General features: G+C 53.7%; 1 protein-coding gene across 6 annotated transcripts in view; it reads right to left on the minus strand.

Annotated features, from left to right (window-relative positions):
- abr (ABR activator of RhoGEF and GTPase) overlaps window positions 1–27,125 on the minus strand; it is a 171,956-nt gene that overhangs the window by 18,375 nt on the left and 126,456 nt on the right. Inside the window, exon 1 of one of the 6 annotated variants that reach the window (XM_035433228.1) lies at window positions 3,700–4,050. The exons of the other annotated variants lie outside the window; for them this stretch is intronic. Within the exon in view, the coding sequence (XP_035289119.1) occupies window positions 3,700–3,861 (162 nt within the window). The 5' untranslated portion in view covers window positions 3,862–4,050. Of the gene's footprint in view, window positions 1–3,699; window positions 4,051–27,125 lie in introns of those variants that run through there. 6 annotated transcript variants of the gene reach the window in all.

Genomic DNA, 27,125 nt, shown 5'->3' on the forward strand with positions numbered 1-27,125 from the left:
ACAGAAGACATTTACTAATCGCTATTAGGTAAACGTCTTAATCCGTTCGGTAGACATCTGAGACAGAAACTTTGTGTGAAAGTCAGTAAAAACGGTCTAAAAAAAACACAAACACTGATTCAAGCAGTAATGACGGGGTGTAAGTGCACAGCGCAGGCTTGTTTCCTGTGTAGCAGCGAGAGGCTAATCGCTGCGCTAGGAGGCCGTTCCCACACTGTCGTTAGTCTGCGGCATCAAATTAAGAGCGCAGAAATGTGGACGCGCGAACGCAGCATCGTGGGAAAAGCACCCGTAAGGCTTCCGAAACCGAAACCGAAACGCCGCAACCGAAACGCCGGGCCCGGTTTTCCCAGAACCACACGCCGCAGGACTCGCCTACAGAGCGGTCGCGCTCACCCACCGCTTGCATCCCCTGCAGTTTTTCACTTTCCCTCCCCTCCCTCTCTCTCTCCCTCCCTCCACCCAGAGCAGTGTTCCCATCACTGCTTCTCTCCGGGGGAGGAGGGCGGGGGGGGTGGAATGCGACGGACTTCCGAGAACAGAGAGCACGGATTTTTCCGCAGGTAAAACCCAAGGAGCGGTGTCGTTTCCCGGAGCTGTTAAAAACGCACCTCCCCGACGCCCCCACCCCCCGTCGCGCATGCGCCCCCATGCAGCCGCCGCCACCCGCCACCTCCTCCCCCCCCCCCCCCCGAGCGCTCCCGGGATCTCATTAGGCGCGTAACGCACTAGCCTCTCGACGCCGCGGGTCCGCTCCCGTAATTGGGGGAGATTTACGCCTGTCGTAAACGGCCGGCGTTGGGGAGCGCGTTTTAAAAGGCAGCCAACAGCAAGTACATCTGCAGCGGAGTAATCGGCACACAAAATGGAGGAAACCTGAAACTCAAAAAGTAGCGACACAGTGGGGACGGGGGGAATGGGGGGGTCGGGTCAGAGGGGGCGCCGACACACGTGCACGCTACGCTAACACGACGCGTGCGCTACGCGGACAGAGGACCGACTCACTGTTGCGCAACCTGCGAGAGTTCAATCTGATTAGCGCGAGGCTAACCAAACACAGCTCCACAGAGCCCGCTGTGTGCCGCTGGGCCCAGAGCGGCCGCGCTCGACAGCGCTAGCCTGCGGTTTCACCGAATTACGCCCTCCCTTTGACAGGGGAGTAATGAAAACCACACATTTCACACCACACACACACACTCAGGCCTATTTAGACCCTCTTCATTCCGCTCCAAGCCTCAATGGACGGAATGAAGGAACGATATTAAAATCTACGGCTGCTCAAGGTCTAATTACTTTTTTTCTCCCCCCCCCGAAAGGTAAACACCGCGGCGCGTAATCCAGGCTTTATTACTGTTGCGCTCGTAAGGCCCGGACTGAGCGATCATTCACGAGCGCTAAAACCCGCGCTCGACAGGCCTCAAAGCCCCATTGAAAATGAATGAATGAGACGCTAAGCGCTAGCGTGCGACCGCTCGAGCGTGCATGTGCGCTCGCGTGCGAGAGCTTTCGCGCGCGTGAGCTCCCACGAGCCGTAATTTATGCGCATTATCTCCGAGGCGCAGAAATGACGGAGCGGGGGGGTGGGGGATGATCGCTCACGCTTCGGCGCGGAGGAGCACTTAAGACGGGGGAGGACATTAAAAATCCATGGCTGCCCTTCGACTGACCGGCCCGTCGCCAAAACGCTCCCTCCGTGACCCCGCCAAAAAAAGCGAGGGGAGGACGGGGGTGCCGGGACCCCCGGGCTCGGCGGTATCGATCTAGCGGGAAAGCCTGAGCAGCTCCCAGAGGCCTGATGGGGCAGCCCCTGATCTGGCCAGCTCTCGTTATCTTTAACCCTCTCAGTGCCGCACATCCTCAGACTGGGGGCTGTGGATTCTTAGAACACGCAGAACGGAAGCCTAGATAGAAATAGCACATCGCAGCATTTCACCTGAGCCTTAGCCACACACACACACACACACACACACACACACATATGCAAGTCCACCAAGCACACACTCAGCAAGATACATAACGCGAAATCAATTACCAGAACAACGAACAGATAAAGTGATTAGTGTATCACAGTAGCTTTTCTCATTACAATGAGACAAGAGGGTGAACAGCACTACAGCACACACTGACCCAGAATGCACTGCAGACCCGAAGCACAGCTTCAGCGACACGCCTGTCTAGCCCTACACACGTTATTATAAAATATAAATCACTTGAAGGGCTGACCTCCCTGTGTTCCCAACCGCTGCTACGGAAACAGCGTCAGGCAGAAGCCACATCGGGCGATCTGTCTCTCGCGGGTTTAACAAAAAGTGGCAAAACCAAGGGGGTCGCGTTAATTACCGCCATTGTCCAACAACGCTTCATTAACCATGTAAAGGATAGGTTTTTTTTTGGCTACGCTAATTCAGTGTTCTAGAACTCCCATTGCTTTCAATTACCAGAAGCGATTGTGACATCAGCATTAGAATGTTGAGTGAAGAATATTCTAATTACACATTTGTGACCTCACAACTTAAAGGGTAAAATTAGCCTCAGCCTCCCGAACAACAATGAACAGGAAAAGCAGACCTGCTCTAAGACTGTGGTGGAATAAAGGATTTCAGCAACATATACAAGGAGAGGCGGCAGACACTGTCCTGGTGATTTAAACAACAGCAGCACACAGCTTACAGTAAGCAGAGTCCCTCATCTGCGTCTGCACCCAGAACATAAGAGAACTGCAGGAAAGGCATGGTCAGTTTGGTTGCTTAGCAATGCTGTGAACATGGTGAGGATAGCAGTCCTGCTGCTTCCCCTGAAAGCACACGCGTTTGATAACCCCCCCCCCCCCCCCCAGAAACAAGCGCATTTTAACATTCACCCCCTCACCCCCCACACACACCGGTGCCTTCATCAGAGCACTGATGAAGAATAAACAGCAAACCTGCCACGGCCACCTGGGCACCTCACTGGCAGATAGAGAGAGTGCCCACAGCACCTGCTCCACTGTGCAGGGAAGTGGATGCGCATCACACACACTCACAGAGGCACATACAGTACACACGCACACACTCACACACACTCACAGAGGCACATACACCACACACACACACACACACACACACACACTAACAGAGGCACATACACCACACACACACACACACACACTCACAAACAGAGGAACACACAGACACACACACACACACCACACACACTCACACTAACGAGGCACACACACACACACTAACAGAGGCATACACAGAGACACATACACACACTCCACACACACACTAACAGAGGCAAACACACACACACACACACACACACACTAACAGAGGCACACACACACTAATACCCTGAGGATCTATACACACTGAGCACGCACACAAACTGGAACACACACACACACACACACACACACAAACACAGAGTGGAACAGACACACACACAAACATGCAATGCAGCAGACACACACACATACACATGTGCACACACACACTCACACACACAGAGTGTATCAGACACACACACACACACACATATACTGTATCTCACACACATACATTACATTACATTACAGGCATTTGGCAGACGCTCTTACACACACAGTGTATCAGACACACAAACATACACGCACACACACACACACACACACACATGCACACACACACACAGTATCACACACACGCGCACGCCCGCTCCGCGTCACTCAGAAAGGACCTTTTGTCTGAGCAGCTTGCTCCGCACGCGGCCCCACAGCTTGGCCCCGGTGTTGGGCTGCCTCTTGGCGGGCGGCTGGTCCCGGCCGGCCTCCAGGCAGCACCGCTCCAGCCGCTCGCACGTCGACGTCAGGGTGCCGTCCGACACCAGCACGTCCGTCATCCCGTCCGCCGCTCAGGGGACCCGCGGACAGCGCCGCTCGCTCCCCCGGGGGAGGGGGGGGAAGGCGAAGCAAAGAGGAACGGGAAAAAACTCGAGGAGGGGGGACAGGTCCCCAAAACTGAGCCCAGAGTCAGTAAAATCCAGTAACGGTGTCGAGAATTCACCCGGCGATGACGGGGCGAGGGAAAGGGAGCGATTTAAGCCCTTTTGAGAAAGAAACCCGAAGAACAAACTTATCCTTCGCTTCTTACGCCCGCTGAGTGAGGTTTACGCGGAGGAGGAAAAAGAACACACAAACCGAGAGCAAAAAAAAGAATTAAAAATAATAATTTACGGATAATTTACTCCATGAGAAATTTAAAGAGCGCCAAGCTTTCCCTTCACAGCGAGCCTGGGAATCCCGCGCTGCCTGGTCTCAGCGTTCAGAGCTAATTCCACCCTCAGCTGCCAGCATCTTCAGCGTACCCCGTCTGACTTCCAGCTACGCGAGGAGAAACAGAGCCGGAGAGAGGGAGAGGGAGGGAGGGAGAGAGGGAGGGAGGGAGAGGGAGGAGGAGGGGGGGGGGGGAGTAGCGAGTGGCTGTCGTCACCCGTCAGCCCCTGTGAGAACACACCTCCAGCTGAAGCGCAGGGAACGAGAGAGAGAGAGAGAGAACAAGTGGGAACAAGAGAGAGAGACGGCGAGAGTGAGAGAGAGAGTGAAAACGAGAGAGAGGGACAGTGAGAGAGAGAGAGGGAGAGAGAGCGAGAGAGAATGAGAGAACGAGAGAGTGAGAGTGAGAGAGCAAGAGCGAGTGAGAGAGAGTGAGAGAGAGAGAGCAAGAGCGAGTGAGAGAGAGTGAGAGAGAGCAGGGGGGAGAGAGAGAGAGTGTGAGAGAGAGAGCGAGTGAGAGAGAGAGAGTGAGAGAGAACAAGAGAGAGAGAGAGAGTGAGAGAGAACAAGAGAGAGAGAGAGAGAGTGAGAGAGAGACAGAGTGATACTCTAATCTCTGGTGATAAACCCGGCTCTGTCTGCCGTCAATCACCCGGCTCCCACACCGCATCACCGCGGGAGGAAGTGACTAAAGAAGCGGGAACGAGACGGGGGCGTGATGTCATCTTGTTGGCTGATGAAGTCATAACGCACTGCCCTAACTGGCTCGGCGGGTCAGAGCCGCACACCCTGCCCACTACCAGCCCGCACCGTTCTGCACATTTACGCGTGCGGATATTCACTGAGGCTCAGGTTAAGTGACTCGTTTGAGGGTACAGCCGCTCCGGTAAATCAAACCTGAAACCTTCCCGGCAACAGACCCAGCCCTCTAACCTCTGCACTGTGCCACATAGCAGGCGCCATGTCCAGAGCAGCAGATCTCACTGTGTCTGATGTTGAGTGTCTGTCGCTAGCTTTACTGTAGATGACTTACACTGCCTCTCTCTGTCTCTGTCTCTCTTTCTCTCCCCCCTCACACTCTTTCTCTATCTCTTTCCATCTTTCTCTCTGTCTCTCTCTCTCCACAGAGCTCAGGCACAGTTCAGTGAACCCTGTTATGTAAGCGCTTGTGTTTCCCACTCCAGCCCAGCCCCATGTTCAGGGCCTGGAGTCCCCCCCCAGAGACCAGGGCTAATTCGGCTGCTGCGCTTCACCCCAGAGCTCACCCCCCCCCCCCCGGTACCCATACTGCACCACTCCGCAGGAAACCGGACCGGGAAAAAGAGCAGGACGGAGGAGGCGCTCAATTGGGGGAGAAACGGGCCGTTAGGAACCTGTGGAACGGCGGCGTGGCCGCGTAGTCACGGCAACCTTCGTCAAGTTCCGGAACCTTCACGGAGGTCAGGAACCATGGCCGGTTTCCCGCATTCTCAGACTCCCCCAGTCTCCCAGTCTGCAGCTGAAGGCCACAGGCTCAACGCCACGGCGAGCTGCCCATCGGCCGCGATGCAAGCGGGCGCCTTGAGGCGCTCCTGAACGTCCTTTGTCGGGACAGGACAAGGTCTCTGAACACTTTGTACAAAACGAGCATTTCCTGGAACTCAGATACGGAGATACGGCGGTGTAATGCCCGAGAGCCAAGTAGAGATGAAAAAAAGGAGAGAGAACAGAGGTGAAAAGGTCTACATCCAACCTGTAAATTTACTTCCAAAGGAGCAGAAATGAATAAAGGCCAGCGGGAAAAAAAGTTTGACCTCAATCAGCTCTCTAATTAAGTGCTTCAGGAAGGGATCTACGGGGTCGTGCTGATAAGTGCTCGTCCGAGGGAAGCTGTGAGCGAAAGCGCTGGACGAAGGCGAGGGCCTGTCCTGGCCTTCCTCCTCCACGCGGACGGCAGCGGCCATCCGGAGGCCGGCTCCCCGCCGCGGCTCTGGCTCGGCCGGTATTCTTAGCCGCTTCGCGGGAAGAACGGCGGGGGTGCCGTGAGATGAGAGGTCCGGGGCCACCCCCCGGAGACCTGGGGCGGGGCTAACGACAAGCCCCGCCTCCCAGAGAGAGAGAGAGAGAGAGAGAGCAGGCTGCTCTACACTGGTTTCCCACGTTCCTCCACTCCTGCGTTCTGCCAAAACACGGGGACCGAACATCCACCAAAAAGCACTTTGGGGGGAGACAGAACCCAGAGCCGTTCCCCAAATGAGGCCAAAGCTGAAACAGCATTGTTGCCATTACTGTGTACTGTACACAATCACAGCTGTTCTTTCCCAACGCTGATACAGCATTATCACCATTACCATGTACACAATCACAGCTCTTCTTGCACCTAATTCATCCGCAGTAAATAAACCCACGTCAGAAAAGTCCGGAATGAATGAACATACTGCTCACGTTCCATTTCTTACATTTTTTTTCTGTGGGAACACGGATACCCGTAAGATAAGAAAGTGAAACTGGACAAGTTTGGATACGGCGCGCACCTGTCCCGCGCGCTCACCCACACCCGCCCCGTACCCGCCTTTATTTTTGGCCCCGAAGAGCCCGGGACGTGACAGCCTGGCTCGTTAGCGAGCGCGCAGGGCGCTAGCGCGGCGGGAACGAGCCGCGATGCGGGCGCGTCTCTTTCAAGCTGTTACCGCCAGCGTGAGAAAACGCACATGGAGCTCAACAAAGGAGCAGACAGCGCTTTGGTGATGACTATCCGCCGACTCCTCCACCTCTCCCGTCCTTTATTCCTCTCAAAGGAAGCGTGAGGGCTGAGAGCGGAGAGAGAGAGAGAGGGAGAGAGAGAGAGAGAGAGAGAGAGAGAGAGAGAGAGAGAGAGAGAGAGAGAGAGAGGGAGAGAGAGAGAGGGAGAGGGGGAGAAAGAGAGAGAGAGATAGAGGGAGAGGGAGAGAGAGAGAGAGAGAGAGAGAGAGAGAGAGAGAGAGAGAGAGAGAGAGAGAGAGATAGAGGGAGAGGGAGAGAGAGGGAGAGAGAGAGAGGGAGAGAGAGAGAGAGAGAGAGAGAGGGAGAGAGAGAGAGAGAGAGAGAGAGAGAGAGAGAGAGAGAGGGAGAGCGAGTGAGAGAGAGAGAGAGAGAGAGAGAGAGAGAGGGAGGCGCGTCTATTAAATCGCGGTTGAACGTTGAGTGCTCGTACCTGCCGCGGGGGCGCCTGTCTGTCTGTCTGTCACTTTAAATTGGGGTGAAAGGGCGCGGCGCTCGGCTGAGGGGAGGTCTTCAAGGCCTCTTCATCTTCATCATCCCCTCCCCCCCCTCCCCTCCGCCCCTCCGCCTGGTTTTCCCTGACAGAGCCGTCTCCTCCGACCGCAGACGAAAGATCAAGGGACGTGCCGAGCGTGGGGCTCCGTTAGCCCCTCCCACTCCTGACGTTTCCCGCAGAACGGCGTCGTCCGCCACCATGTCCTGGTTGAGGATTTACAGAGTTAATTACACGTCTGCGCTGGACGTGTTTAACGAGAGCGGGAGAAAACACACCCAGGAGGGACAGTTCTCAGACTAGCGAAACTGCGGCGTTATAAAGTCGCGGTAAGCTGCGTTGCCAAGTCGCTGGGTCTGATTGGGTAGCTGCGTGACCGCGGCGGCGCAGGTGAGGGAGGGGGGGAGAGGGGGGCGCGGAATAACCGCGCTGAGACACTCGCTCGTTTTTACGGTGAAGGTCTCGGGAACTCAGATGCACTCCGCTGACTGCGGGCCGCTGCCAGGTCCCCTGCCTCGAACCTTGGCTGGGATCCGAGCATATGGCCTGGCCCGGCTCTGCGGGGCTGACATCACCGACTCTGCTCAAATACAGATGGCCTGGGTGGGTACGCAGTACCTATTAAAGATCCAAGACAAATGATCTGCTCGTGCGCACCCTACTTCTTCTCCACAGAAGTTAAATAAGGACAGGTACTCCGTGTTTCTAAAACAGAGAACGGGCTTTTCAGGAGCACGAAAAGGAGCAAACGCCCCCGCTCCTCGGACTGTGGCGAATCTTTCGCGGAGGTCGAGTCGATTTGGAGACCCCCCCCCCCCCGAGGAGTGCGGGAATCGGCGTTATTAAGTGGAAACGTGACCCTCGGTCAGTGATCGACGAGGCTCTGACACTGAAGGGGGGGTGGGGGGGGGTCCTCTGTGCACAAGGGTACGTCTGAAGCGTCCTGCACTGTAATGCAGAGCACACACAGGATGCATCGCCGTCACTCCGAAACCCCGCCGCCCCCCCCCACCCCACCCCACCGCCCCTAATTCTAACCATCGGCACACGCCGCTCTGAGCTCTGAGGCACATATGCTACGCACCGCGCTTTTCCAAATCTGTCAGAGGAGGCGGCGCGAGGCCTGCCCTTTGCAAATGGCAGCCCGGGGGGGGGATCGCTAATGAAGGACGGACTCAGGACTGGTCGCGGGCGCCGGAAGCTGGAAGCGAAACGACGGGGGGCGCGCCGGTTCTCATTAAAAACGACGAGGCGGCCCGACGCCAAAATGGGCCAAAATCGTCTGAGGGACGCAGAGAGGAGCGCGTCTGTGCTGCGGCGTGGGACGCCCGCCTGACGCTAGCAGAGCGCGTAGCTCGGTCAGCTTCGGCACAGAGGCCCTGGGTCCGCGTACAGCGGTTTAAATTTAGAGAGCTGCCCCAGAGGAGCGGACGGTGGAGCGCGTCCCCCGCAGAGAGGCGGAGGGATCCCCGAGGAGCCTGTGGGGAAAGGGGGGCGCTGGCCTTTCGTGTGTGGGTACCGGGGGCTGTCTTTAGCGCCCCGAGGGCGGCCGCTGTCCGTTCACAGCTTTCGCGGTGCGGTCTGAGGCCGGTCTCTGATTACATGTTCTGTAATTGAGGCTCGGAACAGAAGATCAGTGCGGTGCGATCGCTCATTAGCATAAAGACTTAGCCTGTCAAGTTTGGCAGAGAGTAAGAGGGAGAGAGACAGAGGGAGCGAAAGAGAGAGAGAGAGAGAGAGAAAGGGGTAGGGGAAAGACAGAGGGAGAGAGAAAAGAGAGGGGGGAGGAAGAGAGAGAAAGAGAGAGAGAAGGAATAGAGAGAGGGAGATGGGAAAGTGAGAGAGGGGCAGAGAGAACGAGAGAGAGGGGGGAAGACAGAGAGAGACAAAGAGAGAGGGGGGGAGAGGGAGAGAGAAAGAGAGAGAGGGGAAAGAGAGATAGATAGAGAGAGACCGAGAGAGAGAGAGATAGATAGAGAGAGACAGAGAGAAAGAGAGAGAGCGAGAGAGAAAGGGAGGAGAGAGAGGGGCACACACTCTCTCGGGTTAGCGACTTGACTGATGACGGCCCGGGGCTTCGCTCAGCTCGCTGTTGCCGTGGAAACGATATTTGCGCTGCCGCGTGAGCGCGCTCCTCCAAGATCAACGCACCGCGCGGCTTCACCCCGGCGCCGGGTCGGGGGGTGGGGGGGGGTCGGTGGGTTGGAGGAACCGGGGCACGGAGGGCGTGATGCAACACGGGTCTGCGGGGCGGGAATGAGCCCCCGCGCCTCGCGGAACGCAAAGCCGTCCGCGTTCAGGGCGGCGGCAGCGTCGCGGGGGAGATGCCAGCGCCGCTCTCTGCTCCGCCCGTTTCCAGGAGCGGTGGCCCCCGTCTCTGAGGACTTCCGGGGGGCGCTACGGATAACGCAGGGGGTCTTTCTCTCATTTTACAACCCCCCCAAGACAGGAAGAAGTGGCTAACCCACATTCTTCAATTCGATGCCCCCACCCCCACCCCCCGGATGGCCTTCTCCTTGCAGAAGGGCCCCCCCGTGGGAAAGAAGGGTGTAGCCGATCTCCTGACAGGTGACCCCACGCGGAGTATGGGTCTCACACACGCCGTTCCGATAAACTGCAGATGACCTGAAACGGGCATCCTCTCAGGCCGCTATCTCCCAGACCCACGCGGGGGGGTCCCGGAAGGGCAAGCGGGGAAATTCGAAGACGGGCCCCATTTGGATCTGTGGGGCCAGCCAGACATCCTGTCCGCGCCCCAAGGCCAAAGGAGCTGTGTTCGTGCGCCAGGCGACTTTCACAGATTAATGCACCAATAAGAGTGAGGACGCAGATAGCGGACCTGTGTCCCCCAGGGGTCTATGGGGTCTATGAGCACACAGCGTTGGGGAGCTCCATATATAAACTGCGTCACACACATGTACGAAGGCCTTCTTGCATGACACTCAAAAACACGTCAACTGGGAAATTCTCATTCAGAAGCTGGTGAGTAATTTGGAGACCTGAGTCAGACACTTCAGCCCTTCAGATGTGAAATTCCTGAATCTTACTTCTGAGAATGTTTCATTGAAAATTCCCAGGGATTAGCACCAGTGTGGCGAAACTGCCATCAGCACCTAAAGAGTTAAAACTGTATATCTGACCCAGATGGTAATTTGTGGCTAATTTACATGATGGCTGTGTAAAGGTGAATAGTAAAGCGATCGATGTGTCACCCCACAGGACTCAACCCTGCCCCCCCACCCCTCCCCCTGCACGGCAAGCATTGATCAGGCCCCTCTCTCTCCATAACCCCCCATGACACCCCGGTACGAGCGATCGGTCGTTGACGCCACCGTGTTCAGATACGAATCCGTCCGCTCTCCGTAGGTCGGTAGCCCGCTGGGTGGCCACCACGAGGGCGTGTCAGCACAGCTTCCACTCAAGCCCCGCCCCCACCCCCCACATCTCTCTCACAGAGCTGACTACTGTACATTCTGGCCACAGAAAACACCGAAAGTGAATTGAAACCAATGGACTCCACAGTAAAAATTAGGTATTGGACAGGACATGCTAAAGGCACAGTGAGCTAACAGGGCCGTGTAGCGCGGGTTAGCGTGTAGCGCTACGTGGAGCACTGTGGCGGTCGCTAACAATGGCTTCCTTCACTCCTGAAATGTGTTTCTGATTTCCTCCTCGTTTCTTTCTCCCCCTCCCCCATCCCCCTCCCCCCACCCGACGTACGGGCGATGAACCGCGCCGTGACCTACTTCCGAAGCCCCGAAAAGGGCGCGGCGCGTCTCCGCGGGGGGCCTCGTCCCGGCTTAAATAATTCAGCGGATTAAAATATATAAATAAATAAATAAATGAACGAACGGAGGTCTGAGAGCCCGCGCGGCCCCGCCTAGTCCGGCCCTGGGGGAGGAGCCGGGCCCCGGAGAGGGAGGAATGCGCCCGAGGCGCCCTGGAAGAGGAAGGAGGCCACCGGAACGTTCCCCCCCTCCCACCCCCCCACCCCAAAAAGAGAGGATAGAGAGGGAGGGCGGGGGGGGGGTCTGCAGTCATCGCTCTCACCCTACAGGCCATCTCACCAACGGGCCTTTTTTTACTGGTTTTGAAAGAAAAAAGAAAGATTTATAATCCTGCCTTCCACAGCACTTCATTTCTCTACTGTCACCATGTGACTTATTTCCTTCCGCGTGATTGGTTGGCTTTGCACAATATCTGCAGTGTTGCCAGGCAGACATCTACACTATCAGGGCAGGAGTACATCAGTAGCCTTACAGACCCCCTCCCCCCCCAAAGCCACACCCACAGCTCATGGGTACCTCGCAATGTGCAAAAGCCGTGCTCCGCAGACCACAGCTACGCTCTCGTAGAGTGGAGTTGGAGGAAGACCTTTCATATTCAGCTGTAACGTGCAGTCCACACGCTCCAATCGACCAACAGCGCTCGCTGGATTGCAATGAAAGGTGGACCCCTAACCAACTAAACCCTCCCAGACCCTGGGGAATACAATCTGTGGAGAACGTGACAATATGAGCTTTGGCTTAGGACAGGAGATACTATTCGGTTAGGCTCAATTTGCATATTGAGGCGAAGCCATTTAGGAAAAACAAAGTATTAACTCGCAAAACTGTATTGGGTCAACACAGTAAGTCCATAATTGTAAGTGACTACACTTCTGGGCATAGTCGGGGTATATGTGACTATTAGATTATGAGGTGCAAGTTTGGAGGGAGGGGGTCATTAAGTATTCGATATTCCCCGCAGACGTCGTTTACGCATTTAGGCCGAGTTGATGAGGCTGCTCGGGAGGGTAAACATAATTTTAACATCATTAACAGTCATAAAAATACCTCCTCGGGGCGGTCAGTTGATTTACAGTTTACATTACAAGAGTGAACCTCCCCTTCACAGATGAGGGGGTTTAATGAAACTAAGAAGCCCAGCTCAACGCCATCGAAATCAATGCTTATCAGCTAACGGCCGTAGCAGAGCCCGGCTCGTAAATGGCTTCCGTGCCGTTCTCTGCGATCGCAGCCTGTCGCTTCGCTGCCCAGAGTGTCCCGCCAGTGTAAACAAGAGCTTACGCTCCTACAAGAACACAGGCTGGCAGCCAAAATGATCGTTATACCAGAAGACATTTTGCCAACGTACACCAGTGGAGCAGCGAAGATTCTGCTTCGCCAGTTAGCGGACACAGGCGCCTAGGCAGAGTAGTTGAAACTGCGCGTCTCCATGAAGTATTATCTCATGTCTGGCAGATTCTACTCCCTATTACCTTCACACAGGCCTACATAAGAATAAAGGAATATTACCACAACAGCCTCACCCTATTCTGACACTATGAGATCACATAAATCCTAATCTGCAAATAGCCTAACCATACCCCAATGCTACTCAAAACCAGTTTGGCTAATTTAAAATCCCTGTTCAAAAATAAGGCAATAAATAGGCTAGAATAATTGGTAATCCAGCTGGCTTTGATGACATGCACAGCCAGAGCCGCAGTCTACAAACGGCCCGTGACCGTATAACCGGACCAAAAAAGTGAGCAACAACAAACTTCGAGATTCATTAGGCTTCTTCAAACGGGAGGAACGAGGTCAGCATGACCACATCTTGAGCTTGTCGGGGGGATTGGGTTACCACTTACCAGCGGGCAGGACCCACACGACTGGCAACGGCAGGATTATTCCACACAGCGCCGATGTGCATGCGACCCCTTTTAGCACTGCTCTTAATAGAAATGTTTTAGCTTCAAAGGTAATGAGACATAACTTACAGTGAACTATACACAAGGCATACGGAGCTGAGTATCTGGTGAGTTTCTGGGACTGGAAGCCCGATCTATTCCTGACTGCAACGTCAACAGAGCGAGCTCACCTCTGCCGCACAGCAGACATCATACAGGTGGGAAACAGGCGGGGACTCAAATCTGCTCTCCAGGAGGCCACTACAGACAGGATCAGTAACAGCCGGCGGGTTCGCTACAGGCGCAAAGCTGACTTCGACGCCGCGGTTACGCAGATGACCTCATCGAGGTGCCGCAAGCAGCAGACCACAGGAGACAGACGGACTCCCCCTGCAGCCAGGAAGAGGCCCATGTGCATCACATCAGGCAGAATGGATGGACCGCAGGATCCATCTCCCAGTGCAACTGCAGATGCTCCCCCCATCTGAAAAACTGTGGCTGTGCTGTTCAGACCACTCTGGGGGCGGCTGGGAGATCTGCAGACACAAAATCACTCATCTGTCTGTGGGGCAGCAGTGTGAGGACCCACAACGGACTTTAAGGCACGTGATTGACAGAACACACTCAGAGCTCAGGCCCCTTCTACTGAACACACACACACACACACACACACACACACACACAGACACACACGCACACACACACACAGACACACACATACGCAGGCTTGTTCCACTGAGCTAGCAATGTTGACAAACTGAAGGCCTTGTGAGGACATTCCTCAGCAGCAGCTGCAGTACAGGGAGCAGCACTCTCATCCACAGCCCCCGTAATGAGGACCGAAGGCTAGCGGCCGCCAGGCCCCAGACCTCCCATGGACCTCATCTCCCACAGGCACCAGGGCGGTCCGGCAGTACCCTGGCCTGGGTCACACACCCTAAAGGTCGGGCGGGGACCGACCAAGCACCAGGCACCACGGAGCACCTCCACAGCAGCTCCACATTCACCTCAGGTGCCCTCTGCTACACCTGTCCGCATAAGCTCCACCCACCTCAGTGCTGACCAATCCTGCCTCCTGCCAGCCAGCCGCAGCCATAAAGACCTGTCCTGCTTCTCTAGGACTGAGCCTTATTTATCAGAGCAGCCCGAACTCGCTACGCAGGAGCGGACAGCCGCGCAGTGCCAAAAACAGCGGAGGTGTCTGCCAGCGGAGCACAGACTTCGCCCTTGATTGGGCGTAAGATTAATCCAAAAACGATGAGGCATGCTCTGAAATACGAAGCTCGATAGCCGTTCAGTGGCCACATTTCACTGCTCGTCTTTCCAAAACCCAATTATTTGGGGCATGTATCTGCTGCTTCAGCAGGATATCTGGTTCAGGGACAAGCTTCGCCCTTTACTGTGCGACTGTAACCGAAATGCAGTACAGGTGTGCGATAAAATTCTGCAGAAATTCACAGGAGGCAAGCCTTCCGGAAACACGTTCCGTCAGGCTGCAGCGACTCGTGGGTACGGCGGGAAAAATGGCGGAAGTCCTGGAGTGTGTTCAGCCTGCCAGCGGACTGACTGGCATCCCAGCGCCCAAGGGAGCCGGAGCCATGCCCTATATGCCCTGCCCCGTCGTAAAAGTCACCCCCCCCAGTGGCCCCCTCCCTCGCCCCTCAATTGACTCCGGGGACCAGGGAGGAAACGACTTCAACCCCAGAGGTCAGTGGGTGAGGGTGACTTGGTGGGGGGGGGTGGGTTGCACAGATGAAAACAATTAGGCCCCCATCGTCATATGAATCATTAGCTGCCCAAGGCTTCCTCCCGCTAGCCCAAGTTCAGCCTCTCCCACAGAGCCCGGGCTTCTATTTAAAATGGGGATGCAGTGAACGGAAGAGACCTGACATTTTTCACGCTAACCTGCACAGTCTCACTCTACTCAAAAGAGGACAAATTCCATGACAAATCTGTTGGATTAACTCAATCTTAAACAGACGAACAAATGAGCTTGTCTTGCTTCATTTACACAGATGCGGAGGCCATCTTTGTCAAGCTGTCCACAAAAAAAATATATTTACAGAAGAAAAAACATTGCGGCTTAAGTCTCGGATGAAAGTGCTTCCAAAAGCAGAGGAACGCTGCAGAACCTTGTTTATTAGCACAGGCAAACGGAAGGAAGCAAAGCATCAAAAAAACATGCAGGCATTTCCACTTTAAAGCCAAAACGCTTTACATCACTCTGGATTTTTCTGCAATTATTGTTCATTAATCCAATTTGGCCGAAATAGATTTCAATCGGATATTTGGAGTGGAAGTCGGGGGAGGGGTTTCCTGTGTTCTGTGAAAAAGGGGGGCCAGCTTCAGGAAGTAGAGAGAAGCGCTTCCCCCCGTCGCGCGGTCAGAAACGAGCGGCGCGTTCTCGTTGGAGCGGCGCGGCTAGTCGGTTACGCGACCGCTCTCCACCGTTGGCGTCCGCCGGGAAGCGGGCGATCTGCGCTCGCGTCCTGCGGAGAGAGGAAGCGCTGGAAACCAACCGGCCGGCCTGCCCAATCAGCGGCCGCGATCGTTAGCAGACTCGCTCGTCTAGCGCGGGGGCGGACGGACGGACGGACAGGCCTGCTGCTCGTCAAACCGCCGGCGTGTCTGTGTGTTCTCTCATAGAGCCCCAGCAGGGAGAAGGGCTCAAACTCATGCGTAATGCTGCGTGACTGCAGGACACACTGACACACTGACACACACACACACACACACACACACACACACACACACACACACACACACACACACACACACACACACACACACACACACACACACTGACACACACACACACACACACACACACACACACTGACACACACACACACACACACACACTTACACACACACACACACACACACTTACACACACACACACGCACACACGCACACACACACACACACACACACACTTACACACACATACATACACACACACACTGATACACACACACACACTTACACACACACACACACACACACTTACACACACACGCAGGGGCAAGCGCTCTCATGGACGGATGCATGTTTGCGCATGCCTGCGTGTCTACGAGTGCATGCGTGTGTATGTATGAATGGATGTTTATTTAAACCCAAGCCCTGCCCCCCCCATACATCCAAACACACATGCACAAGCACACACACACACACACACACACACAAGGACACACACGGAAGCACACACGCATGCACGTACGCACAAGCACACACACATGCATGCACATATACATAGACACACAAGCACACATACACGCACATGCACACACACATGCACACATACACGCACATATACACAGACACACACGTACACAGACACCCTTCTCTGAGTAACTGAAAAGCTAGAGCCCCCGTGTTCGAGGGCAAACCCAAGCCAAGGTGAAGGCACCAGCGTGAATCACGGGCTGCCGCAGAGCAGCGTCACGCCACAGGTGAAGATAAAGAGCTCATTTACCCACCCGGCTCTGAGTCATCGCCCGCTAGCCGCCGCCGCTCGCTCTGCCAGGGGTCAGAGGTCAGGGCCGCCGCGGGGGACGGGACGAGCTGACGTCTGCTTCAGTCTGACGCCCGCCGTCGCCCACAGAATCCTGCTATCTGACGACCCGCCTTCGCGCTTTTCGAGGTCCGCGTTACATTTCCCAAAGTGTTTCCCAAAAAAGGCGCTTTGGTTTACACAGGCTAATGCAGGCAGGAGACACTACGGTTTACATACTGCAGATAAGCCTCAAATGCAGCCCCCGACGTCCTCTCTGGCTTTATCATATTACATAACCATCTCCTCTCCAGCCCCTGAGTGTTCTCACAATGTACAGCACGGAGCCAGCAAAGGCTCGGTACAGCCATTCACTCAGTTCAGACATCCATTACAATCTGAGGGGATATGAGATAACACAGACATGATTAGCAGAGTACTGAATTTCACAGCCATCAGACCGACGCACAGGGATTCTGATGACGTGAGAAACACAGATCGGGCCCAACGCCGCGGGTTCAGGGCTACATCTTTAGCCAACCGTGAGCTGGAGAGCGTAGTGCTCATCAGCGTGAGTGGTACACCGGGTCACAAATTTGGCCAAAAATGAGGGGGGGGGGGGGGGGGCACAAAAATAATAACAATAATAAAACTCATTAGACCGCTCTTTCACTTCTGCCGTTGAGCTGCTGGAAATAAAGAGGACCTCTATGGTACGTGCTCTCTACATAAGTATGTCACTGTATGCTGTTCATGAAATAAGCTTCTCTGGTTTTCTCGAAAAATAAATCCGGGTCTCACTAGAAAAAACTGACTTTTTAATCGCAGAGGGGCCCGCCCGGTTAAATTAAGGATAACTGGAATCAGTCCCACATTCATCAAAAACAAACTGCCCTTTGACAAATCTGGTAAATGACCCGTACGCATCTGAAAGCACTCCGGGTTATTCCGAAAAGGCAACTGCGGAAGTGAGCTTTACCGAAGAATTCAAAGTGAAATATTAATAAAATGACCAAATGGGGGGGGGGCCCAAATGACTGGTTGGATGTACACTAAGAGCAGTGTGATGTATAGAGCCTTGAATTTGGTTCGGTACAGTTAAACCAGAGAAAGCCAAGCTCCTTAAAGCACAGAGCAAAAAACCTGCAATTTTAAATGGCAAAAACACTATGTCTTATTGGACGCATCTGCAAATATGTGGACGTAATCTAATTTTGGAAACGTAATGTGATTTTTAAAGGGCTGGAGGACAGAAGGAAAGTGGGGAGCGCAGGAGAGCAGAGCAGAGGCTGCCTGCTGCCGGCTCGCCCGGTTTATCTGCCTAGCAACACGGCAGTGGAGCCTCGCCGTTTTACCAGGGACCGACCCGTTCTCGCTCTCAGTCTGAACCCACACTCTCGGCTCTTGTGTGAGCGCGACTCGTCCCTGTCGAGGGGCACCGACACACGCACGGCGCTTGCTTTAATTAGGAAAGGTAGGCTGTGTTTGGAACAGGGGTCAGAGGTCATCCTTCCATCGCTCCGCCCCCCTGAGGAATGGTAGTTATTTGTATCTCCTGACTTCCTTCTTTAAATCTGCTGCACCCCAGTAGTTTATTTTCCCCCCCTCTGTTCATGCTGTGCGGCCTGGGCGCGCTTATACGTACAAGAACCACCCAATTAGAGCCCACGTTAAACAGCCCCGACGCCCAATCAAAGCCCACGTTAAATATATTTGCCTGCTTCACTGGACATATTTACAGAGCGTGCTCTCTGAATTAATCTTCTGTGCAGCTCCGGAAAATTCTATGAGCAAGAGGTCACACACATTAAGCCGCAGCAGTGGTAAGTCTCTATGTAACGTTGAAAATAAAATAAAAATAAAAGCGTAACTCCGTATGTGATGGAAATACGTAGCATAGTAACCCACGTAACGGGATGGTGACTAAGAGGAAGTGAATGTGCTCGTGGCACAGGCCCCTGTCATGTGACTCGGGACGCTGCGGCATTCGGTCAGCACCGGGTGCTCTGACTCAGTTTTTGGTGCAGTGTGGGGGGGGAGGGGGGCTCCCCCACTGGAGGACGCAGTGAGAACACATCTGTCTGGATCTGGAAAGGGTAGCACAGTCACGCCTTCCCAGAATCCCTCGGGCTGGTATTCAGAGCGGGGGCGGCAACCTCGACCCAAGGCCTCCGAACTGCGCAGACACGGCCCGGATGACGTATCCCAGGATGCCGCGGGAGTGCGTACCATTTCCGTATTGGTCTGCACGCTGGCCTTAGTCACAGAGAACGATGTGGCATGCACTACCAGGACGGTGACGTGTCTGTCTGCTGACGGCACATGGGGTATGTGTGATGTCAGCAGAGTTAAGAAACAGACAGTACTGGCACAAGTTCAGTACTCTTAAAACTTTCTCTTAAAAAATCTGTGCCCTTTTTTCTGTCGTTCTTTCCCTGAGCATATGTATTCTAAACAGTGATCTTCTTTACCACAAGTGGTGATAACATTGTGTGACCATCAGTCATTTGAAATAAAGTATACAAACCAAAAAAAAGAAAGTATGCATGAATATTATCATTTTTTTAGAGAAATACATGTTCAAGCTGATTATAAAATTTCTAACTGTAAGATTCAGTAGACTGCTCAATTATGTAGGTATGAACTAACACACACAAGAAGGTGTAATGATTATTACTTGTTTACCACAAATGCTAGTCATTTTTCTTTTACGTTGATATATTTATTACATTATTACACCAAAAAGAAATTGTTGCAAAATATTGCATTAGTCGTCAAAATCTGTTTATAAAAGCAACATTTCCATAATTTGTGCCAGTCCTGTATATTATACGCGTGTCCTCCACCCCAGGGGACAGGTGGACACGCGTCCGTCGTTTATAAAGCCTGACACGAAAGGGCAGACAAGATGGCGGCGTCTCGCGGCGTCGACGCCGAGGATGTGCCCAATCAGCCTCTTCCCCCTGATAAAAACAGTCATTCGCCTTTCACGTTCCGCCACGCTCGTGTTTATCCGCAGTGAGGGGGGGGTGGGGGGGGGGGCTGAACTGAACGAAGCGGGTGCGTTTGAAGAGAACAGAGCCGGGCTTCGACAAGCGAGCAGCCTCTGAGAGGTGAACCCGAAAGGTTCCGCTGACATTTCCAGAGCCCACGCTTCTCATTGTCTCTTTTTTTCGGGCGTTTTGACGAAACGTTCACGGCGCGAGAGTTTCGAAACAAAGGCTCCGGAGCTTCGGAGCTCGACCCGAATGCAAAACGGCTGCCGTTTCCACGCCGACGCGTTGCCGCTCAAAGGAACAAACGCGGAAGAGCAAAACCAGCCTCGGCGCATCATTTCACCACTCGAGATGCGCGATGGATGTTCAGGGCGAAGAATGTTTTGTTAAAACTCAATACGATTCAAAGTTAAATCTGCTCAACTGAGTCGCTGCATTAATGCCATTCTACAGGGTGGTGAGTGACATTACATGGCATAACAGACGCTCTTAAGCAGAGAAACGTACAACAGACCATAAGTGTACCCGCCCGCATTACATAAGCAACGGTGACAGACCAGGCTAAGAACACTTGCAGACCCACGCATGCGCAGTGTACATGGAATACTACTAAAGCACTAATGCAGGTTCAGCTAGCCAGCCTTGAACCACACCACAATGGTAAGTCTCAAACAATGACCAATGCTATCAACATTGTTGGTGAATGTTCTCTTAGTCAATACTCATTGTAACTGTTCCTACAATCACAGGGCTCACACGTGCAGTTGGATAATACATACAGAATATATTATACAAACCTTTGTACCTGAGTACAAACGGGGGTCAAATCAGAGTATTAATGGGTTCAGAGAAGAGTATTAATGGAGTCAGATCAGAGTATTAATGGTGTCAGATCAGAGTATTAATGGGTACAGATGAGAGTATTCATGGGTCAGATGAGAGTATTAATGGGGTCATATCAGAGTATTAATGAAACAGCTGAGCTTCTGCAGACAGAACACCACTGGCCCTCCCAAGTAAGCCTGCTGCAGTCAGACAGTATGTAGGGAAGCATGCGTGCTCCAGGACTTCTGGGCACTGCACAGGAAGGGAACCAGTCGAGGTGTGGCAATGCTATTGCATCAGTGTCTGAATCAATACCCCGGTCTTAAAAAACTGATTTTTTGTGACATAAATCTACACCCTGATGAAGACGTTAAAACCTTGTAACCGCAGCGACCGCTGCCAGCTGTGCCTTGATTTTCGTAACCAGAGCAAAACCCAGCCAGCCACATTTTTTTGTAAATGACCCAATAAACGTTCTTTTGGCCTAATTCCTGGGGTGTTGCTCTTCGCCAGGGTATTAACAATTCAGTGCCAAAACTGAGAAGGACCCACAATCCTCTGGCTGCAGTATGTTAGCGTGGTCGGCTTGCACAATCAGCCACTTGCTAACTTCAATAACTTTATTTCTGAGGGCCGTAGTTTCTAAAATCAAAATGGCTCCCGGTCCACCACATGAGAGGTGAAGTGGGGTAGGGCCACGTCTCGATTGGGCTCCAATGAATGGGCGCGTGTGCCGTTCCCTTTTGGGGCACGAGGGGGCGACCAACTTCCCGACCAATCACCTTCTCCCTCTCTGACTTGACCCAGGTGAGAGGAGAGGGACAGGTGAGCTTTTGTGTTTTCTGACGCAACTGAACCGTGAGTCCTGCCAAACGGTGTTTGTGAAAGACACCGTGAGAAAAAAAACTAAACAAAATGCATTTCCTGCCACGTGAACTTAAGAACAAAAGAACCATTTTGGGGAGGGGAGGGGTGTGGAGAACAACACTGACTGACAGCATTTCACAATTGTGGGGAAAAAAAAAAAAAACATTTACTTGATTAAAATCTGGCTCTGAGAAGTTTGCTTAAGATATTCATTTCTGAATTGCTTCCAAGGACATGGTATCACAAAAAAACATTTAAATATCTTCATCCTTTCAGCGTGTCCATCCCAGATGAAAGCACCATTGAAGTCTGCCTCTGGTACGGCACAGCACAGCTGTAATTGACTTATCTTGGGAAAAAAAGTTGAAGAAAACATTAAACGAAATGAAACCCCGAGAACAACAGATAGTGACGGAACATTTTCTCACGGGGAGCTTTGAAACCGCTGGTTTATGCATCGGGACGAGCGACAGCCTCGTGTTGACGTCGACCGAGTGGATATTTATCAGAGGTCCCTAACAGGGGGGGGGGGGCACGAGTGTTCCTGCGCCCGTTACGAAAAAAACATGGGAGACGCTGCCAAAAACAGCACAGAGGGAACTTCTACGGGGCCTTTGGGGACGAAGGGAACAGAAAACCACAAGGATGAAAGAGAAAAACGTCTGGACTTCTCTTTAATCTAAGATCTGATATTCTCGCAGGCCGGCTAATAGCAGCGGCCTGAGTGGAGCACTGCTTTCTCCCACTGGCTGTAGCCCTGGCAGGAGTCCACCATTTTTTTTTAGAGGGGTGGAGCAGAAGCGGGCATCTTTAACTGTCCCCCGTGCCTAATTTTCGGCACCTCCTGAAGCCCCCGCCCCCGGTGTACCGCCGGTGGAGAACGCAGGTATGACCTATGCCTGAGCGAGGCGGTTAGCATGGGTCCCTTTAACCGAGTGCTTCCTGATTAGCGCCACTGCTAGCAGCATGCTAGCCTTCACTGGACACAGCCTTTCCGTGCGTGCTCTGAAGAAGCCCAACGTGTTCCTGCACACGCTTACGGAGGCCCCCAAAACGGGTCCTCACGTCGCACGCCTCGGTGGGGGCGTAGGTAAACTCGACTTAAGGCCTCTGTGTGGGGGCCGGCCTCTGTGGAAAAGGGATTTCCAGGTCGCAGACCCTGCGTGTAAATCGTTACAGACGAGCGGCCCTGCTGACATCTATAAGCAGAACGGGGTACCAAATGAAATTTGCAGCTAGGTACGTCAGAAAGATTAGCACTCACACACAGGATTTAAAGGGCTCGTTTGCCCCCTGGCGTTTTATCATCAGCGATCCGTAAACTGTACGAATGTAAAAGAGAGGGTCGGCCGGGCTCTTGCAGTGGCTCCTGTGAGGAACAAAACTCCTGAATCGCAGACATACGCTTTTGCCGAATCCCACATCTGGATAAAGGTTTTTTGTCCTCCGATGCTCAGTGTTCTCTTTTTTTTTTTTTTTTGTCTGGAAATGAAACTGAACAACAGTGTTGATGAATGGCGTGATGAGACCCACAGACGTGGCCCAGATGGTGTGTGTGTGTGTGTGTGTGTGTGTGTGCCTAGCGCGGCTGGTCCAGAGGCAACGAGCGCTTCACACTGAACATTCGCGTGCGCTTCCTTCCTACGACACGCCACACCCCCCCCAATATGGCGCAGATCTGCACAGTAATAGCGTCCAGCGTTAATTAAACCCTAACGGTGATAATTCAACTCTTGACGGATAACATTTTGGTCCCCCTCTGGAATGTGGGACCAAATGTTATCTATTAAGCGTTGAATTAACACTGGACATTTTACTGTGTGGGTTCCATTAACGATGGAGCAAATCACGGTGCAGGATAATAGGGTGGTGGGGGAGGAGCCAACCCCCCAAACTCCACCCATCGGCTGGGACACAGCCAATAGCTGGACTGGGCAGATATTTACGTGACGTCCCTTGTTCTGCCATGTCTGCTCCTTTGTTCTCTCCTCTTCCGTTTGACAGCATCCAGGCTGTGCTCTTTCAGTGGCCCAGGCTAACGCAGAACGGCTGGGAGCTGCTCGGAATGGGCATTCCCCTGCCTACCGGCTTTAGAAATGTGCGCAAAACGGAAATGTGCCAAAAAGCATATTCACTCACACAACACACGATTCGTCAAAGCAAACCCAATTTCGCCAAATGCCTCAAACCAAAACACCATGCTATTGGTTCTCGTAATCCAGTTCTGGGGCTTGTTCAGGTGAAGCGTAAGTGTTTTTTAATGTCTCCTCCCAGGGGGGGCTGAGAACACGCCTCCGTCTGGATGGATTTATTCCGTCCCTCGGTAAAGACGAGAGAACATCGCGGGCCGCCGTCTGCGGAGAGCTTTTAAGGGCCACGCCGGGCGTTAATGGGGGATTTATTACATCTGCTGCAGATCACTCACACCCCCCCCCCGCCTGATTATGTAATCATCATACGAGCCTATTACACCCTAACCTGGCAGTCTTACATAATATGTCAGTACGTCTTCGCCGTAAACTCTATGGTTTCCCAGAACTGTTGAAAAGTAGTTCTGAGCAAGTGCGACGCCCACTGTAAAAAGCCGTACCATAGACGCTTTGTCATTCTGGCGTTTCTGCAACCGTTGTGAATGAACAGCTGTGAAGGGGCGACATAGCTCAGGAGGTAAGACCGATTGTCTGGCAGTCGGAGGGTTGCCGGTTCAAACCCCACCCTGGGTGTGTCGAAGTGTCCTTGAGCAAGACACCTAACCCCTAACTGCTCTGGCGAATGAGAGGCATCACTTGTAAAGCGCTTTGGATAAAAGCGCTATATAAATCCATTTACCATTTACCAAGTATCACATAGGCACTTTTCTCTATTCCTGAGCTGCCCAGTTTCTTTGCTCTTGAGAAAGCTTCAGTAATAATCCCCGTCATACTTTATTCGTCCATTAGCCCGGAGAGCGAGGCGGCCGACGCTCGATTATTCTGCCAGAACATCCGGAACCCTCTATGAACGTCCTTAGACAAAGAGGACAGGAACAAAGAGAAGGCGTAAACACAGAACGAAGCAGAGGTTCGCACCGTCTTCCTTCATTTAAAAATTTAACAGACCCCATTGGACCGTGAAAACCACCACTTTGCATCTCTCTCCGAAAAGCAGAACAGAACAGATCCGCCACATCCTGCATCTATCCACGGTTTTCTCTCCCTGTTAAAGGGGTTTCACACGTAAAATGGAGAAAGTGCACAAAAAACAGTCCAGGGGCTGCAAGGACACAGCTAGCATGGTGTTCTCTGTCAGAACCGAATATGCCCGAGGAGCCAGAGGTGAGGAACGGCTCCTGTGATTGGCGGATCTCTCCGCTCACTGCTGCAGTGATTACGGCCTGCGGCGGGTTAGCGTAGCCGTTAGCGACCGCGCGCACGGAGCGCACGCACAGCAGGCCCGCGCCGTTAGCCTCCCCCTCGGAACACGGCGACCCGCGAAGCAGCCCGCCACCGAGCGCATGTGTCAGGGGACGGCATCGCGGAGAATAATCGCCATCGTTTACACGGTACAAACCTGCCCCATTAATCTGCCTGGCTCCTGGTGTCTCAGAGCAGGGGCTGGGGGGGGGGGGGACCCCACACTCCCCCTCCCCTTAATCTGTGTCTACTAAAAAGCAGCGCTTTGTTTGCACGGGCCCTGGGGAGGTGTGCGAGGTCACATGACAGATTACAGTAGGGCCTGATGGGAAGCTGGGCCGTGATAGATGAGCGGGGGGGCCTATTAACCTCATTACGTTCAGTCCCCCCCCCCCCCACACACCCCCGCACTCCCCCCTTGGAGGCTCACCGGTCTCCACTTGCAACACGGGGTGCATGATTGCTTAAACACGTCCCCCAACGCTCGCCGGGTTCACGACAAAAGCGTCAGAGCTGCCAAAGCGACCGGTCCCAACACGCTGGGGGGGTCCCAACACACGCAGGGGGCCCCAACCCAACAAGGGGGTCCACGCGGGGACCCAGCGGATAATTACAGCGCGCGGGCCGCTGCCGCCGCCGCCATTTCAGATACCGCTTCGGAATAAACAAGCGGCCTGCCATCCCAGTTTTTCCGGAGCTTTCTCCGTGTTGGGGGACGCGCGGCCTCCCGCCGGTGATTAGGTCCCGCTGGGCGGCGTGGCAGAGCCGCGGTGTAATCGCGCCGGGAACACGGCGATTCGTTCCGCTTACTCTCTTGCTGAGGTCCGCTCTCCCCCTCTCCCCGAATTTTACTTTGGAAAAGGACGCGGCGGGTTTCGGTTGCAGGTCGCTGTTGCACGATGGAGCCAAACACAGTGAGGGGTGGGGGGGGGGGGGGGGGGGGGCTCGTTTGCGGGAGGTGGTGCGACTGCGCCTCTCTGCGCACGGGAAGGGTCCCGGGACAGGGCTTGTAGTGACAGACAGATATTTATTAGTCCTTTCGGAAATGAATCATGTGCCATACAGCAATCGTCAGTGGGGGAGCGATACAACCCCCAGTGGTTCCCCGTGTGGACAAGGGGGGCGCAAGACCAAATTATCAGGCTGCCCATGTAGCACCCAGGCCGAGAACTGGGCCCCGCCCTGCTCACTGATGCCCAGCACCGCCGGGGAGGGAGAATGGCTTTCAAATCATCATCATCATCATCATCATCATCATCGCACATCAGCCATGATCTATGGTCCGGGAGAAAGCCGCAGCATCACTAACTTCACAATGAAACGGGCCGATTTTGTAGAACTGTCACGTTTTTTGACAGATCGGTGTTTCAGGGAGAGCGGCGTATTTTTCGGAAGCCTTGGGGCCTTCCCGCAGTTCGCGGCTGTGAAAGATGAATCGCTCACAGATCCGTAGATGCGCGGTGTAGCACTCTGGGGCCCAGAGCTCCTCCCTCAGTACGAGAGCAGACCGCGGACGGGGTGGGTGTGGAGTTTATGAGCTACCTGCTGTCTCTGCGCTGTCTCTACAGTCTGCTGTAGAGCTGCAGGAGATGAAGGCCCGGTCCAACCGTGTTAACCGTGGCCGACGAACCGGTCGCTACGGCCGCAACCGCACGGGGACCCGGTCACCCACGCTCGCCATCACCCGGGGAAACCAGGCAAACTCTCATTCGGTTTCAGCCAATCAGAGGCTGTATCAGCCAATCAGTGCCGCCCCACCTCCTCGGACCCCTGAACAGCCGCCAGACTGTGTGTGTGTGTGTGTGTGTGTGTGTGTGTGTGAGTGTGTGTGTGTGTGAGAAAACAGAAGCGGGGTCCTGATTTTTCCATCCACAGCTGGATCTTAATCTCACCAGAAAACACCCCCTGAAAAATCCTGATGACCTCACATCTTCCACGGCTATGAAAAGCTACCCAGTGCCCAGTGTGTTAGCCCTCAATGAAAAAACCAAACCCGACAGCTTAGCTGGAGCTAAACGTTGTGCAAGAGACATGGCAGCTGAACAACAATTTAAACAATCCCCAAAAACAAAATCGCCCCCCCCCCCGGAGAATGTTCTGGCACAACTGGCAACAGGAAAGGGCGATGAAGCCTGAAAAGAGCTCCATGCTTTCGTCATGATAAGCACTTCAGAAAGAAAGACATAAAAAAAGGCAGAGCTGGCGTTCCCAGAGGATGCACATGAAAGGCTGACCTGGCGCTCGCTCGCAACTTTAAGCGCTTCCTGTGCGCGCAGTAAGAGCGCCCCCGTGTCACCGGGGCGTTGCGTAACCAAAGGGAAAGGCCGGAACCTTCCGTCCATTTTGTTTCCTCGGCGAAGAGGGAAAGGGGAAGGAAGACAAAAGGGGTGGGGTGGAAGTGGGGGGGGGAAA

Source organism: Anguilla anguilla, chromosome 9 (assembly GCF_013347855.1).
Source record: "Anguilla anguilla isolate fAngAng1 chromosome 9, fAngAng1.pri, whole genome shotgun sequence".
Classification (NCBI taxonomy): Eukaryota; Metazoa; Chordata; class Actinopteri; order Anguilliformes; family Anguillidae; genus Anguilla; species Anguilla anguilla.